Source organism: Podarcis gaigeae (assembly GCF_964106915.1).
Source record: "Podarcis gaigeae genome assembly, chromosome: 13".
Lineage (NCBI taxonomy): Eukaryota > Metazoa > Chordata > Lepidosauria > Squamata > Lacertidae > Podarcis > Podarcis gaigeae.
The window spans coordinates 40278753-40297372 of record NC_139689.1 but is presented as its reverse complement, the minus strand read 5'-3'; the positions used below and the strand labels follow the sequence as shown (position 1 = coordinate 40297372).

Sequence of the window (18620 nt, the reverse complement as noted above, 5' to 3'; positions counted from 1 at the left end):
CTAACGGTCAGGGGTCCCTTTACCTTTACCTTTCCAAAATATAAAATAAAAAACAAAGTAAAACCTACATACAGCAACAGTGTTTTGTGTTGTGTAGGCTCCTATTATGTGCAAATAGGTTTAGATACCTATTAGGTTCATAGATTACTATATAGCATCTATTCAACACAAAAAAAGCGACGATTTGTTGTTGACAAAGGACAGCTGGACATATAAAGGGCCCCATTGCCTTCAGTAGCTTAGGGCCTCCTCAAACCTAAATCCGGCCCTGGATGAACTAAGTAAGAGATTCCTGCACTGCAGGGATTTGGACTACTGGGTGACGCTGGTGTCCCTCAGAACTCTATGGTCCTATGAGAACTCGCGCAGGCGCAGCTGCCGCTCTTTGCGAGGGGACGGGCGGACCTTTCAACCATAGAGTTGTCCAGCGGGATAGCTGGGCACAGCAACCCCTCGTCGCCTGACTTCCTGTCTGTGTCTGTGTGTGAGGTGACGGCTGTACCGGAAGCGCAGGACCGCCTACAACTCTCGGACTTCTCTCCCATTCTCTGCTCCTTCGCAACTTCTTCGCCTTGGCGTCCGGGGACGACGACGACGACGCGGCGCATCTCCTGCGAGGACTGCTTGCTGAGTGGGCCCGGCATCCTGAGGGGCGAGAGGTACCGGCAGCGCAGGCCTTTTCGCGCACGAGACGCGCGCGTGCTGCGCGGGCGCCTTTACCTGCCAACAGGTGTTTCGTTTCCCAGAGCCACCCCCCGTCCGGCCCGCGCTCCCCTCCGCGGCCCCGGGATGGCCCTCAACAAATCTATGCACGCCAGAAACAGATACAAGGACAAGCCGCCGGATTTCGCTTACCTGGCGTCCAAGTACCCGGAATTTAAACAACACGTGCAGATAAATTTGTCCGGGAGGGTGAGGTAAGTTTTCATTAGCATATGTATGTATTCTGTATAATACGGTATAAAATTGTAATATTATTAAAAATATTATTATTTATTTGAAATCAATTTTTAAAAAAAGTTTCAGGAGAATCTTTATGTATGTTACAGTTGCTGCCAGAATCTTAATCGCAAAAGGCTGGAAGGGAGAGGATATTTCCATCTAAATTAGAATGGCAAAACAAAATGAGAGAGTGCGCTGAACTGGCAAGATTATCAGCAAGGTTAAGAGACGTTACAGATGGAAAATTTATCAGAGAGTGGGATATATGCAGATTATATGTAAAAGAACATTGTCAAAAGTTGGCAGGTTTTGATTGAGCTTCGGTGTGTAAGTAGGATAATTTTATAAAATAAAATTTATATTAAGTCAAATAACATTAAGTAAAGTTTAAGCGCATATTTAAGGAAATTAATTCAGGAGCACAAGGGGAAGATCGGAAGTCTTGTCTAATTTAATCACTGATGGATGTACAAAGCAAGTACTAGTTAAAGGATGAATAATGGTTTATTGTTTATTTTGTATTTTGTCTATAATATCTATTGCATATTTCTGTTACAAAGTTTTCAACTGATAAAGCATTTAAAAACTGGGGGGGGGGGGAGAAATGAAATCATTTTTATTTGATTTTACAGATATGAATTTATAACATTCCAAATGCATATCCATATTCAGCGGTACCTCAGGTTACATACGCTTCAGGTTACATACCTTCAGGTTACAGACTCAGCTGACCCAGAAATAGTACCTCGGGTTAAGAACTTTGCTTCAGGATGAGAACAGAAATCGTGTGGCAACAGCGGGAGGCCCCATTAGCTAAAGTGGTGCTTCAGGCTAAGAACAGTTTCAGGTTAAGAATGGACGTCTGGAACGAATTAAGTACGTAACCAGAGGTACCACTGTATAGAGATTACTCTGAATCTTGAGACTCCCCCCCCCCCCCATGGGTCCTATTGTCAATATTTACAACTGCATATTATTCCATACAAAAATAATAGTATTATTTTTATAGCAAAAAGGCAAATTTTTTTCTGGGTTTTTTTGCCCTGCATCCAAAAACTTGAGCCACTTGGGGGTTGGAGGAGGAGGAGGAATCACAGAACTGTAGAGTTGGAAGGGAGGCCCCCCCCCACCGGGTCATTTAGTTCAACCTGCTGCAATGCAGGAATCTTTTTACCCTACGTGGCGTCCAAAGCCACGTTACTGAGTTTAAGTGTCTTATGCTCTACCGGCATAACCTCAAGTTTATGATATGCGTCATGTTCATTTGCAGGCACAGGCCTGGTTCAGCCTTGGAAATAAGCCCACAAATGTTACTACAGTCATACCTCCGCTCTTCTTACAGACATTCAGCTTACAAATGTGGCAAACCCAGAAGTGTTTACTTCCGGGTTCACCGCCTGCACAGAAGCACTCGATCGCTCTGCACACATGCGCGGAAGAGGCACTCTAGTTGCGAACTTTTCGGGGTGCAAATGACACCCCGAAACGGATTAAGTCCGCAACTAGAGGAACCACTGTAGATCACTAAGACAGTGTTTCCCAACCTTGGGCCTCCAGCTGTTTTTGGACAACAACTCCCATCATCCCTAGCTAGCAAGACCAGTGGTCAGGGATGATGGGAATTGTAGTTCAAAAACAGCTGGAGGCCCAAGGTTGGGAAACACTGCACTAAGAGACTAGTAGTTTGCAGTTTCCATTCCAGCCACAGAGGAGGGAAGCCCCTTCCTTCGCAGAGAGGTTTGACCACAGCGCACCAAACCGAGCTCCTCCTCATTAGTGCCCCCAAGTGGATATCTTTATTCTCTTACCACCTCCACTGAAACAGCTTTTTAACCTCTGGAAACTTACTGGCCCAGCCAGCTTTCTGTACCGGGTAGAGTGGTGAGGCTTGGGTTGAACAACAAGGCCTCAAAGATTTTTCCTTCCTTTTAAATTCCCTGCTGTTCTTATTTGCAAGAGTGAACATAGCCAAGTCTGGCATCTGTAGTGCATGCATTCCACACTATGTTCCTTGATGCAAAACAGGAATTCTTCAGCTTACGTATTATCTTGTGCCTTTCAGTGTGAACTTCAAGGATCCAGAAGCGGTGAGAGCCTTAACATGCACCCTCTTGAAAGAAGACTTTGGACTACAAATTGACATACCTTTGGAAAGGCTCATTCCGACTGTTCCCTTGAGGCTTAACTATATCCACTGGGTCGAAGATCTGATTGCTCAGCAGGACGCTGCTGCTAAAGATTCAGCTACATGGGGAATAGACATAGGTATGCTATATGTTGGTGACTTGCAGATCAGTCCTAAGTCCCACTACACACGTGGGCCACTTGTGTTGTCACAATAGCGCCATAATTTAGCCTTTGTCCTGTAAGTTCCCAGCACAAAAGTTGGGTGGGGGAATGCTATTACAAAAAGCACAGAGCAGAGCATCAGCCACACACCCCAGCATATAATGGGAGCGGACTGTCTATGCTCCCATGATAACCAGGCATCCAGCCCACTCCCATCAATGGGGAGACATCTCTGTGATGTCCCCCTCCCCATACAAAACCCACCAGGCAAAAATGACACCATAGTGCCCTCCCATGTAATGAATTGGGGTTGTTGTTTATGTCCAGGAGTCCTGAGAGAGGATACCTATAAGAGTTTTAAGAAGACAGGTGTTTGCAAAGCTATTTGTGTGAAATTGTAAAGTTCACACAAAATGTCCTTTCTACATAGTTTTGATCACCAAAGATTTCCCGCATCAACTCTCATGCATGTGATATGAAGCCACATTTGCCTTTGTTACTTTCTCCCTTTCAGGGGTTTATGTCCTTCTGTGGGTGTGCTCTGACAGGATGTAGATTTAGTCTGAATCCATTGTGAAGGAGTAAGTGCTTTTTGACCATACAGCCCAGTGGAGTATTTTTCATTCACAAAGTTCTTTTGGGGACAGCGTTGTGGCAAGGCAGGGGTGGTTAGAGCAGGCACCCCCAACCTTCGGACCTCCAGATGTTTTGGACTACAATTCCCGTCATCCCTGACCACTAGTCCTGTTAGCTAGGGATCATGGGAGTTGTAGGCCAAAACATCTGGAGGGCCACAGGTTGGGGGTGCCTGGGTTAGAGGATTTGCCATATCCTGCCCAGGTTTCTTCCCCAATTTCCCACTTTGCTGGTGGAGTTTTGTTGGTGTATCTTCAGTGGTTGAGGTTTATGTGGGGTTATGCTGGTGCAGCAGGGTTTTCATCATACGCCATGGCTCCACAGCTAGCACATCCGGGAATAGGACTGCACCCTAACTCTGATTTTCAAGATTGTTTTGTTGACATCCTGTGAAGTGCAACAGACAGTTTTCACAGCAGAAGTGCAAAGAATAACACTGAATGTTCTGGCTGGATTGAAAACTCTGTCTGTCTGTGGTGTGTCAGTTCTTTACTGGCCTTATTTTGCCTGCTTGTGAAGTATTAAGTGTTGCAAGGTATTTTGTGGAATAGGAAATACTCTTCTCAAACAGTGGCACTAAGTAGAAAGTAATTTAGCATGCTCTACCTAATAGTACTTGCTGGCCAACTGGTAAAATTCATAGATAGATAGATAGATAGATAGATAGATAGATAGATAGATAGATCCTTAGAAAATGCATTCTGGGTTGTATATTTTGAGTGCTCTGCAGTGTTTTAACTTTTGCACTTTTCTTGGGTGTGTTGCAGGAACAGGTGCATCTTGTATTTACCCATTACTTGGTGCAACTTTGAATGGATGGTATTTCATTGCAACAGAAGTGGATGATGTGTGTTTCAGCTTTGCCAAGAAAAATGTGGAGCAAAACAACTTATCCAAGCTTATAAAAGGTATCATTGTATCCCTCTTGTCCCAATCTTATTCTGCAAAGTAGTTTGCATACAGGCAAAATTAGCCATGCATTGCATTATTTTGGGGCTGTTCATTTGGGTACAGAAGCAGAGAGTTTTGTTTATACAGTGGTACCTTGGTTCTCGAACTTGATCCGTTCCGGGAGTCTGTTCGGCTCCTGAAACCGTTCGAAAACCGAGGCGCAGCTTCCAATTGGCTGCAGGAGCTTCCGGCACTTAATTGGAAGCCGCATCAGACGTTCGGCTTCCGAAAAACGTTCGCAAACTGGAACACTTACTTCCGGGTTTGTGGCATTCAAGAGTCGATTTGTTTAACAACCAAGACATTCGGGAACTAAGGTACCACTGTATATAATGATTCCCCCACCTTGAATTTTTGTTGGAGACTAGTCCCAACGGATAAGAAAACAATCCCCAAAATTCCTAACCGCCTTTCCAATCATCCCAACCTGTAAAGATCAGAGAAAGAAAAAAGGGGAAAAGGTTAAAAGAGAATGGAAGGGGGTGGCTGGCAGGAAGAGATCTAAGAGAAAGCATAGCAACAGCAGAGATCTGGTGTATTACTCCTCAAAGTGGATTGCTTGTTCAGCTTTTGCTACTGAAGTGGATCTCCAATCACCGTTGGAAAAGTGAGCAACTATTTTATGAGGTCTAACAATAGTGACATAATAGTATTTGTATTGTGAATGTCTATGATGCGGCCAACATGTTGTGCTATGGTTATGATATTAAGCTTTCCACCTTTATAAAAGTGGGTTGCCTTTGTCTTTTTTGTCTGAAGTAGCATATCACGATTTCTAGAAGCTCAGTTGAAAGTAAGCAAATGTCTGGTTTTCCCCCTCTGTGCTTCCTTTTCTTGCAGTGGTTAAAGTACCACAAAAGACACTCCTGCTGGATGCCTTGGAAGAAGAGTCTGGGGTCGTCTATGATTTCTGCATGTGCAACCCTCCTTTTTTTGCCAACCAGCTGGAAGCAAAGGTATGTTGATTGCTGATCCTCTGCCCTGGGCTTCTGTTTGTGTTGACACATGCTCATTCTGGAAAGGCCCCTTCACAGCTGAAATGCTTGAAGTATACAGTGGTACCTCGGGTTACATATGCTTCAGGTTACAGACTCTGCTAACCCAGAAATAGTGCTTCAGGTTAAGAACTTTGCTTCAGGATGAGAACAGAAATCGTGCTCTGGCGGTGCGGCAGCAGCAGGAGGCCCCATTAGCTAAAGTGGTGCTTCAGGTTAAGAACAGTTTCAGGTTAAGTACAGACCTCTGGAACGAATTAAGTACTTAGCCCGTGGTACCACTGTAATTTGATGCTGTGTAGGAAGACAGTTGGGAGAGGTGGAAGAACCTAAGCATCTGTAAAGTTTTTCATACAGGCAGTTTGCATGGCTACGGAAGCAATCTAAGAGGTAATGATGCCCACTTTCATTCTTTGCCAGGGAGTAAATTCTCGTAATCCCAGAAGACCCCCTCCCAGCTCTGTCAACACTGGAGGGATCACTGAGATCATGGCTGAAGGAGGAGAGCTGGAATTTGTCAAGAGAATAATCCACGATAGCCTACAGCTTAAAAAAAGATTACGGTAAGAATTTAAGTATAACATTTTTATTGTTTATATGCCACCCTTCTGACTGGGTTGGCCCAGCCACTCTTGGCAGCTTCCAACAAAACATAAAAAACGCAATAAAATATCAAACTTTAAAAACTTTCCCATACAGGGCTGCCTTCAGATGACTTCTAAAAGTCAAATAGTTGTTTATTTCCTTGACATCTGATGGGAGGGTGCCACTACCGAGAAGGCCCTCTGCCTGGTTCCCTGTAACTTTACTTATTGCAGTAAGCGAACTGCCAGAAGACCCTTGGAGCTGGATCAAATAAATCAAATAAAAAACTTGTTGTTTATAGCCAAAGGCCATCACACTCCAACATTAACAATAAAAAATAAATCATTTAAAATACGCACATAATAACGAGAATATCAGTATCTTCACCGTAGATTAAAAGCAAAAAAATCAATCCTCTCCAGTCTTCATAGGAAATAAAATAAAATAATCATCATCATAATGTTGATGATTTATACAACTGAAACCACTGATTAAAATTTATTTGTGATGTGGCACGAACTCCAGGGCTTGGAATAAAGTTGTTGGGCTTTGGCTTTGAGCAGCTGTTTTGCTCTAGTAGGAGGAAGAAAAGGTGCGCTCTTAACGTTATTTCCAAATCTTGGAGCATGGTTCACCCATGACTGTAATAGAGTCTGCAGTTGCTCCTCAAAGCATTTTCCTTTTTTAAATTGGCGATCATGAGACCTTTGTGTTCTGAAACTTGAACCCCCTAAGAGGCTAGTTTTGAGAGCTTATTCTGATTTCTAAACTCTTAGGTTCTGAAATGTCTTTCATTACTGCAGGTGGTACAGTTGCATGCTGGGGAAGAAGTGCAGCCTGGCACCCCTGAAAGAGGAGCTTCGGGTCCATGGGGTAAGCATTTCTGTAAACACATCGCAACTATCTGTATTACATCTGTTCACAGCTGCAGTTCCACTTGTGTGAAATACTAAATGGTTTTTCCACTGGCAGGCTGCAGAACCTGGCACCCCTATCGATCTAACACACTACTTTTATTATTATTATTAAAGATTTTCTTGATTTACAAAAGTGTTTGCAATGTCTCTCTCGTATTCCCCCCCCCCCCCCAGTAACATTTTTACAAATCAGTCTCATTTGTTGAGACATTAGGAAGAAAAGGGGGAAAGAGTTGGAGGGGGGAGAGATGGTGGGAGTGGGGTCGGGTGACGATGTTTCTATTTTAATTACTATATGTAGGGTTTGGTGTCAGCGTTGCTAGTGCAAGTTCTTTGTTGTTCGCTTGTGTTCCTTTGGTGGTAAGAGAGGTTGGGGTTGGCCTAGGGTGTGGTTGTTCATTTGTGGTTGGCTGTGGTGGTCTTTGTTTTCATGTGAGTGGGGTGGGTGGGTATAATACACTACTTGAAAGGCGGTCCCACCGACTGCAATGGCCCTTAGATCCAGGCAGGTGTGTGTAAGACACCAACCTTAGTCAACACAGCAGAGTTCGAGAATTTAATGCACAGTGGACAAAAGTAGCAGCATTCCTTGTTCATTAAAACCTGTTCTTTTCAGAGGTGTGTTCTCACCAACAACCAATATGGGGTTGATGGCGAGACATGTATCTCCCTCCTTTGGCTGCTAGCAGGGCTCCTCAGCCCAGCCCAGCTGCAGATGCCGGACAGGCTGTCCTTCAGAACCCCTTTTGCAGAAGTTCTAGAACCTGGATTGAAAATGCAGCTGAAAATAGTGGTAGCCTTTTCAATGCTCCACCTGTCTGTTAAACAGCAAAGATACACCTCCCTGCAAGGAGAAAAAGAGTGTGCCAATCCTGCTGTGCCAGCTTTCTAACTACAGGGAGTTGTTTTCTGTGGGAGAGCACTCAACACTGCCTGCATCTGCAGTCTGAAGTAGCCCAGTCAGTCCTGTTTATGTTTGTATCCTTCTTTTTCTTCCACTGAACTCATTTAAATCACAGGAATCCAAGCTCTGCCACCATGTAGGAACTAGCCTGACCTAGACTTGCTTAGCTTCAACAAGGTGGCTGCATCTTATACCTAATTCTTCTTATAATGCTTTATTTGGCTTTTACCTCTAATCGGAAAATCTGCTGCTTGTGGTGGTGTTGTGTGGCTTTGGCAGTAGAGTGCGGTGGAGCTGTGAGCGGACTCAAGCCTCTTCCTTTCCCCCGCGCAGAAACATCAGGCAGCGGGCTCAGGAGGGCAAGTTCCCATGCTCTGCTAGACCCCTAGGACCCCCACTCCTCTGTGGGGGGGTTCGGGGGGTCTCCTAGCCCTGGCGCTTGCCCCCAAGGCTCTATCCGCCAGAACCGTGACGTCCTTTAAGCAGACAACATGGAGTGCACCGCCATTACCTCTGCAGCGAACCGGAAGTCTGCCTTCAGAGCATTTCCTGGCCTCCAGATTACTCTGCCCCCTTCCTTGTTCCTGCTCCATTCTACTGCACTATAGACCCAGCCTCAATTAGCTCCCTGTGAACTGGACAAGAAGGTATTTGTCTATGCTGCCCATGATCAGAGACTTTGGAGGAAAGGGCTGCAGACACCTTTCTTGAGCTAAAAGGGTAAAATGCCACCCATGGGATGTTTTGGGGTCCCAGCTCTGAAGTTGTAACGAGTTACTGAAGGAAATAACTCCCCAAACGTAAGGCTGGCTTGCTGTTTTTCTTTGTGTGCAGGTTCCTAAAGTCACCCACACTGAATTCTGTCAAGGTCGCACCATGAGGTGGGCACTGGCTTGGAGCTTCTATGAAAATGTCAAAGTGCCAGTAAGTGCTCTTGTGTCTTTCCCGCGATTTGTTATCTTGTGTTATCGCTTAGGACTCTCCCTTAATGCTTCATAAGCTCCTGAGTTTCCAAAGCAATTTACATAGGCCTGGTGGGATGGGGTGAAGAAGACCTCTGTTTGATAAACACACATTCAGATCTCTGATTAGTTGCACAAAATTACTTGAGTGATTACTCAAGTAATCAAATTTCTCCCCCCCCCCTTTTTTTTTTTTGCTTCTTCCTTAGTTTCTTGACAGCATACGTCAACTATGTCAGTGAATGTACAGACTGCAACTATCAGATTCATATGTCCGAAATTCTCTTGGACCATAGTACATAACTGGCAGAAATTGAATTACATGCTTTGTTCAATATCAGTTTAATTTTTCCCCCAATTGCTACTGAACAGTTCATTTTTTTCCTCCCTCAGTCCATATGTAATGTATTTATTTTGCAATAATTGTGTTTTTGTGTTACACGTTCTCCCATTTCCCCTATTTAGGGATTTTCTTTCTTTCCAATACTAATCATACATAATTCTAGCTGCTGTTGCTGTACGATGTAGTTCTTGGTTTGGGTCCTAAGAAAGCTTAACTTACAGAAGTTCACAGAAGGAATATTTCCTATTACCTCTTCTCTCTATAGCCACCTGTGCCCCCCAAGATGTTATTCGGGGGGGGCACTCCTGAACATCATGTGATGTAGCACAGAGTGTTATTGAGGTGTGGGGATGGGAAATTTTCCTTCCATGAACCCCCTTAAGTCACCACATCTTGATAGTAATTATTTAAAGGTAAAGGACCCCTGACAGTTAAGTCCAGTCGCGAACGACTCTGGGGTTGCGGCGCTCATCTCACTTTACTATCCAAGGGAGCTGACGTTTGTCCGTAGACAGTTTTTCCAGGTCATGTGGCCAGCATGACTAAGCCGCTTTCTGGTGAACCAGAGCAGTGCACGGAAACGCCGTTTACCTTCCCGCTGGAGCGGTACCTATTTATCTACTTGCATTTCGACATGCTTTCGAACTGCTAGGTTGGCAGGAGCTGAGACCGAGCAACGGGAGCCCACCCCATCGCGGGGATTCAAACCGCTGACCTTCTGATTGGGAAGCCCTAGACTCAGTGGGGACTACAGCACCACTCGCGTCCCTAACTGTTTACACATTTTCTATTCATGTTCTGAATACTGCATTACTATTCTTTAGGTTTTTAATTATTCCATTTCCTCTTTCCCCCTCAGTCGCCTCCTTCTAAGAAACGAAAGCTAGAGAAGCCTCGGAAACCAATCACATTCCTAGTCTTGGCGTCTACAGCCAATGAGTTAGCTACTAAAGCTTCCTCAGTGGGGATTGATGCTGTTGAAGGGATGGCAGTAGTTGCAGCATGGATTAGAAAAATCCTCACTGACCTGAAGGTAATAGTAACTGCAACAATTCTTCCTTTGCTTTCCTCTCTTAAATGTGATGCCATTTCAGGAAGCAGCAAATTTACACCAGCGAATCACACTAAAACTCTCTGCGCATTTGCTTCAATAGGTTCAGCACAAATGCATTCCCTGCGGGAAAGACGAGATCAGTTTGTTCCTTACAGCTGTAGAAAACTCCTGGATTCACTTGCGGAGAAAGAAGAGGGATCGTGTCAGGCAGCTGCGCGAACTTCCTCGAGCCTCTGTGGATTTCCTCCAAGCCACAACAGAAGGAAAGAACCTGAACGATGCAAGTAACATCACTGAAGGCGACCAAGGTGAGCCTGCTGGAGAAGACAAAGAAGGACTTGCTGAAGATGACAGAGGTGGGCGTGGGGAAGACAACGAAGGTAGGTCCACAGATGATGGAAAAGACAAATCCACAGAAAAGGCATTGGCGGGACTTGGTTGCAGCCTTGAGTCACGAGAGGATGGCAGACTGAATAGCGCGCCTGATACTGAAGAAGGAAACCTCGAGGGACATACCAAAGAAAACAGCCAAGCAGAGGAACCGGCTGTTGTTTTAGCAAGCTTAGAAGTTTCCAGTGATGGAAAAGAGGAGAGGTCCAAGGACTTTGGCACTGGTTGCCTAGGTATTGAAATTGGAGAGGGTGCCAACGTCTCTAGTGAATGGTTCCTCTTCAAGTGTATGTTAGTTGTGAAGAAAGAAGGGGATGATTCTTTAGTAGAAATGCACTGGGTTGAGGGGCAAAACAGAGACTTAATGAACCAGCTGTGTACCTATTTAAAGAACCAAATTTTTCGGTTGGCCACAACATAAGGATCTACGTGAATGAGGAACATTATGTTAGCCTTATTTTGGTAATCATGGCTTTTGTGTTAGCATATATTTAAGGACATCTTTGCTATGAAAAGTGGCTATTTTTAAATCACTTGTGAAGTTTGAAGTTCTGGAAATTCATAAACGCCTTGGAAATAATTTGTGGATAGCATCCAGACTGGACTAGGTACACTTAGTACTCGTTGACACCAATGTGAAAATTCATTCATGACTTAAGTTGCACAGACTTCAGTGGGAACTAAGTGCAAACTAACATAATCCTGGATCCTACGCATTTTGTGTAACAAATTTTTAGCTGTTGAGATACTAGAAAGCAGCACTGTGTCTACCTTAAAAAGGCAATGTTGTTGTGGATTCTTCATTGGCTTTTCCATGTGCTTAGTGGAAATTTTCCACAGTTGTATGTGTCCCGTTTCCCTTGACAAGTGATTTTATTGGCAACCATGAGTCAGCAGCTGTGTTCACAAGTCACAGTAAAGTGAGATGATGAACAATTTAACCTGAATGCCTAGATTACTCCTGCTTTGTTCCTCTACCGATAATACGCAGCAAACTATGATCCTTGGCTAACCATTACATTTGAAATCAAAACTCTGGTTTGTATCACTCAAACCCCCATTTGGTAAGCCAAGAACCAGAACACCAAAGGGTATTCAGGTACAAGTTACGAAGAATTATGGGATGGATTGAAAATATATAAAGACGCTTTAGAGACTTGGCAAGCATGTGTGACATACTAGAGCCAGGTGAAACATCCTAAACTTTTTTCAAGTTGGGAAGAATTTGAGTGCCGTAAAATAGATATTATAAAGAGAGCAAAATTGACTGTGTTAAGCTACATGATGATGTGATATATTGATTTTTTATATTAAAAAATCACATAATAAAATATTTTTTAAAAGCTGCTGTTCTTTTTTCAGGTGAACGAATTATGCAATGTTGCACCTCTTTCTTCAAGCTCCCTACTGCCATCTGGTGTACAATTCATGCAGTTCTAGTCATCCCTCTAGTTGCTCTGTGCTTGCTGTTTGATTTTATATATATATATATAGCAGTTATTTCTTCTCTCTTACCTTGTGAACATTGGGCCTAAGCTGGATTCTTCTGCAAACTGTGTTGTAAGGAACTTTACTGCAAGAACACACCTTTGGGATGGAGGCTTTCTCTTAAGTAAGGGAGGAAAACATCTCCCTCTGGGGATTTAAACTTGCCTGGGGATTTAAACCAGGACTCAAAGCGAAAATCATGATTCTAGAACAAGAATGGGAAGCCAGTAACTCCCACCAGCTCCAGCCAATATGGCCAGGGATGATAAAGAACAATACAAGTTCTCTGCTGCAGAACAGGAAGCTGAGCAAAGGAAATGTCTCCAGAGGGACTGGGAAGGAAATTGGTCAAGGTTATCTTTTCTTGGTGGCACTGGCCTAAAAGCACCCAGTAGACAGAATTGATACCAACATTCCCACCATCTTTTACTGTCCAGAGAATGGGGCCAAAGGCCGATCTTCTTGTACCATTCTCTGGGCTCAGGCTAGCCAGCAGCAAAGAAACGAGTTTGAGTGATCAAGGGCTTGCTTTGTTTGTCAGACATCTGTATTCTCAGAACAGTTGGGTTTGACTTGGGATAAAGAGGAGAACAGAGAATCGTAGAGTTGGAAGGGACCCTGAGGGTCATCTAGTCCAACCCCCTGGAATGCAGAAATCTCAACTAAAGCATCCATGACAGATGGCCAACCAACCTCTGCTTAGAAACCTCCCAAGTGTCATGAACTGGCAGGATGACACAGAGGAGGAAGAGGATCCCATCAAGGAGTGTAGCCAGGACTGGGACAAGCAGGGGATGGGGAAGGAAGTACAGGGTGACAGAGGATGGCGAGGGGGTGGGGGTCAGGGCACAGGAACCAGAGCAGCAGGATCCAGAGCCAGAGGGGCCCCTGTCTCCAACATGGTGGGCTCTGAAGCATAGGGAGCAGCAAGAGGGGTGCTCTAGGAAGCTGAAGCAAGCAAAGGCCCACAGCCCAACTCACTAGCTGGCCAGGTGGAGCTCACTAGCTCTGGGAGGAGGTGTGTGATTCCTCAGCTGGAGAAGGCTTGGAACAGGTGAGAATCACATGCCTCATCAAGCCCAGGTGCTGCACTCAGCATGCAACGTACAAAAGGGAAGCAGAGGTGCTGTGTCTGTTCATTTGGCTTGGATGTTCCTGGACCTCTGCAGGGCTGTGCTTTGGGTTTGACTGGACCATATCCTGTTGGACTTCAGACTTGGCCTACTTGGATTGAACCTGGCCTGTGTTTCCTGACCTTTGGGATTTTCGACTTTCCTTGCGTGGATTGATTCCTGGTCTTTGAACTTTGGACTTGACCTACTGACTTGCCACCAGGTAGGCCAGGGGTTCGGGACACCACAACCTCCTGAGGGAGTCTGTTCCACTGTCTGAAAGTTCTTTCTGATGTTTAGCTGGAATCTTCTTTAAGCCATTGGTTTGAGCCCTACCCTCCAGAGCAGGAGAAAACAAGCTTGCTCCATCTTCCCATGAGACAGCCCCTGAGATATTTGAAAATGGCTATCATATCTCCTCTCAGTCTCCTCATTTCCAAACGAAACATACCCAGCTCTCTCAACATGGAGACGTCTACTTGCTTCCTTGGGCATTGGACCCATAGTCTCAGTATTAGTTGCAACTCCCTCTGATCCAACACCTCTTTCAGCTAAACCATTAACTTGTGGGTAGCATGGACGGTAATCATGTGAACAAATTCCTGTTCTCATGCAAACTTTGGGAATTCTGCCAGCTGTGCACTGAGGCCCTTTGTCTGAAATTAATTCATTGCATGTGTTGTACCTGAAAATTTAACCTTGCTTGCCTTGAAGAAGTGGTTGCAATAGTTGCAAGCAAGTACTGTGTGCCATGACTGAACATCCTCTGCTGCTACAGATCCATTGCTAGAACTTGGCAGGTCCTGTTGGGTGACATCTGGATTTGTCATGCAAACTTTGTGGTTCTGTATTTGCTACTTTACACAGATGCTATACTACAATATCCTCAGTCTTTGCATTCAGACTGGCCCAATACAGTGTATCCTTTGCCTGGTGTTTCAGGAGTACTGCTCCAATATGTCCTTCGTTAATCATTTGCAGAATACCATTGTGCATCTCTCCCGGAATTGCCTGTCTACTCTTCTTTGAGCATCATGCCATTTTGTACAGCTCTGTCTTTCTGAAAGTCCTTGACTGGCTTGGGAGCCTGTTTGTGCATGGGCTGTCCTGTCCTTATGCTTTCCCTTTGGAGAGTTAATGAACCAGCACTGTTTGTTGTCTGCTATTTCAACTGCCGTGCTTGCGGATGCAGGTAAGCATCATAGGAACACGTGCACCTGTTTTCCCATGTCTTCCTCCTCTTTCATTTATTGCGTGTCTGCCGAGTGTTAAAGGCATGAGATCTACCACTGAGATCTCTCTTCTGGATTTGTATTTGATTAATAAGGCAGTATTTTTGCAGGTTCAGTATCTTAACTCAATGCCATATGAGGATGTCAATGCTCAGAGGAGAGAATTTTTTAGTATGTTCTTGAGTAGTTTGTGGTACACTAGTGAAATTCTTGACACCCTGCTACAATGGCAGATAGTTATTTCTTTTGCTTGAAAAACACTTGATACAGTGGTACCTCGGATTATATACCCTTCAGGTTATATACGCTTCAGGTTACAGACTCCGCTAACCCAGAAATAGTACCTCGGTTTAAGAACTTTGCTTCAGGACGAGAACAGAAATCATGCTCTGGCGGCACGGCAGCTGCGGGAGGCCCCATTAGCTAAAGTGGTACTTCAGGTTAAGAACAGTTTCAGGTTAAGAATGGACTTCCGGAACGAATTAAGTACCTAACCCGAGGTACCACTGTATTTATTTTTCCCCACCCCTCAAAGCAGATGAACGAAAAAAGCTTCCATACTTTCCCTAGCTGCAAAGCAACATTAAGCGCTACCATGTCTGAGTATCTGTTTTCCAATATAAGAATAAATTTATGGAGGAAATCTTTGCCAGATTTCCCTCCATGAGGTTAAGATAACCAGCTTCTGTGCCTCCCTTTCTCTATTGTTGTTGTTCTTAATATCGACTAGACATTTAGCGGTTCTTGGTTGTCCGTAGCCAAATTTTTCTCTGCTCCTTTCTCCAGCACTGTGACTACATTTCCTGTTCTGGTGACAATCTGATCTTCCAGCATGGTCCTAGCCAGCTCCTTCTCTCTTTGTCTTCCTGCTCTCTGAGAAATGAATTATTAATGGTGCATTAAATGGAGGCTGGCCGGGGGCCAAGGGATGGTGCTAATCAGGAGCTAATTGAGGACGAAATGAGATACTCTTCCCAGCCGCCCAAGCATGGGATACGCAGTGGCCTGTTACCAAAGGTGACCGCTTCCGAATGCCTAAGCTCTGGGGAATGGCGCATAAACAGCCAGTGGGGCACCCTGAGTGCAGCTGGATAGAAGGCTGCTCTGCAGCCTTCCATAATTCCTCGCCTTTCCTTCCCTCTTCCCCATTGCTTGCTGTCAAGGCTTATTTGAGGCAGGGGCCGTGAAGACTTTGCCCTGGAACCTGCCATTGGTTAGAACTAAGAAATTTTCACGCCTCTGAGCAAGAGCTGAATGCCATTCCTTTTCTGCCCAATGACCAGAGTCTGTTTCCGCACGTCAGGTGTTAGAGATGAACTATGGGGCAAGGAATCATAATGTGTCTTCAATAATAATAATAAATTTATTATTTATACCCCACCCATCTGGCTGGGTTTCCCCAGCCACTGGGTGGCTCCCAACAAAATATTAAAAACACGATAAAACATCAAACATTAAAAACTTCCCTTAACATGGCTGCCTTCAGATGTCTTATGTAAGTCAGATAGTTGTTTATTTCCTTGACATCTGATGGGAGGGTGTTTCACAGGGTGGGCACCACTACTGAGAAGGCCCTCTGCTTGATTCCCTGTAACCTCACTTCTCCCAGGGAGGGAACTGCCATAAGGTTCTCGGAGCTGATCTCAGTGTCTGGGCTGAACGATGGGGGTGGAGACACTCCTTCAGGTATACTGGGCTGAGGCCATTTGGGGATTTAAAGGTCTGACCCGCAACACCTCTTTTTAAAGGAATTAACTACTGCATACCCTCCAAGTGTCCTGATTTTCCAAGGACAGTCCTGGAATTGCAGAAGCCATTTTTGCTTCTGATTTGACCCCAGAATGCCCTGCTTTTCCTCAATTGGACGTCCCTATTTTAATCGGAGAAAGGTTGTAGGGAGATGCTATTGCTTACCTCTAATTTGTATCATTAGAGTTGCTGGGATTCCAGTCTGTCTGAAAACCACACCTTTAAGGAAAACTTTGGACAGATCCTGGCAGAAACAGATGACATATTTATTGAAGGCAAAGCTAGCTGATGGATCATCTTGGCCCTAACTCGTATCTCCCAGCTAGGCCTTGCTACAGCCAGCTTCTTCATTACCTAGGTCAGCTTTTTCAAACCTGGCACTCTCCATGTTACAGACTTCTGACACTCATCTACCCCAGCTAGCTGATGGAATTTGTAGTCTAAAATTTCTGGAGGGCACCAGCTTGGGGAAGGCTGGCCTAGACCAAGAGTTGCTCAGTACCCGATTGCTCTCCGCCTTTGGGAATCTGCAGTTGCTATCTGCTGTCGCTGGCATATATCACTTGGAAATCTATCCAATGAGATCACCAGAATTCTACTTTTCCCCCCCCAACAAATGGACCTCTCTGCATGGGGTAATTGATGTTCAGAGCATATCCCCTTTTTATTTATTTTTAATGTTATCCAAGGATAATCTTCCTTTTAGGTCGCTCATGCCTGATACACCCAGATTTCCATTTTAGCATCATGAGAAGAATGGAGGGAGCTACTCGAATGCCCAGTAGTGGCTGTTCAAAGTTATGATATAAAAGAAAATTAGGTTTATTCTGCAGGGAAACGGTTATTTCTGGAGCAGTCGTGGAATCGGCTTGCTTGACATTTTCTTAGCCCCGAAGGCGGAGGTAACCTTCAGGAGATTAAGAGCATGTTCTTCACAGCAACAGCAAAGTTGGGGAGAGGGTTGAAAGAAAATTAGGGAGGGCGTGGATAGATTGGGTTTTGAGTTGTTTTTGCTGTCTTGAAGTGAGAATGTAGCCATGCTCCACTCTCTCTTCCTCTGGGCATGTCCTTGAGAGTGTTCCTGATTGTAATCCCCTCCTCCTTCCCTGTTAACATAAAATGTGAACACTTGTTCTGTGTGGGGTTAGACGAGCTATTAGTGAGGTGATCCTCTCAGGCTGCTGATTTCGGTGTTGTGAAAGGACAGCAGATTGTCGGCGATTCAGTTTGTTAGTGTTGGATCTTTGCTGCCAGGAATCCAAGACAGGTGCTTGGGTGTTCTGCCTCAAGGGCCAAAATAACTTGGCCAGCTTTGGGTGCACCGTGATCTACGCATGTTCATGTTGTTTTTTGCTCCACCTCGGGCAAGAAAATGTCATGGGAATTGGGATAGGCTTGGGGAAGAGGAGCTGCAATTCAGAAAACATGGTGAGAAGATTGGAGGGGACAACCCAATTTCCTCAGTCCACGTTCCTGATTAAACTGGAGTTACTGGAATTCTGCCATTCTAGGCAGAAAATTGCCTGTACTTTCAATGGGGTAGATCCTGACACAGGACCAATCAGAATGGAGACCCAGTGTTGGTGCATGGGTCTTGCAAGTGTCATATAAGACTAGACCCACCAAATTGGGACACCTATCTACGCAGGGCTTGATTTATATTAAGACCTTGCTAGTCCCCAAAAAACAGAGCCATGGCCTAAAATATCTGAAATATTAAACAAAGAGTTCTTCTGAAGAGCTCTTGCATTGCACAGGGCTTTCGACAATACTGCTGGATGATTCAGTCCTGTAAAATTCAAAAACCAACAGAAAGCCATCCCATCAATCTGGCTTACTTCTCTACTAGGGATGTGCAAATCTGTCAGTGTTGGTTTATACCTTTTCTAGTCTTCGATTATCCACATCAGTTTGCATTTTTATTTAGGAAATGCCTCATGAAAACTCAGCAGCATTTTAGTGTGAATTTCATCATTTTTTGCAGGCGACATATTTATTTGCTGAGGAATTTTCCCCAGTGTGTTGTTGTTTATCCTTATATGTTATTTTCGGTAATGTATTCATTGCCATG

General features: G+C 44.6%; 1 protein-coding gene across 1 annotated transcript; it reads left to right on the top strand.

The window, feature by feature from the left end:
* Positions 1-434: 434 nt before the first annotated feature.
* METTL16 (methyltransferase 16, RNA N6-adenosine) lies at positions 435-12311 on the top strand. Its single transcript, XM_083709442.1, has 9 exons — positions 435-917; positions 3005-3207; positions 4635-4775; positions 5659-5774; positions 6234-6376; positions 7202-7271; positions 9054-9143; positions 10384-10557; positions 10679-12311. The coding sequence occupies exons 1-9, from the start codon at positions 790-792 to the stop codon at positions 11387-11389; spliced, it is 1776 nt and encodes a 591-aa protein (XP_083565568.1). The 5' UTR covers positions 435-789; the 3' UTR covers positions 11390-12311.
* The last annotated feature ends 6309 nt before the right edge of the window (positions 12312-18620 follow it).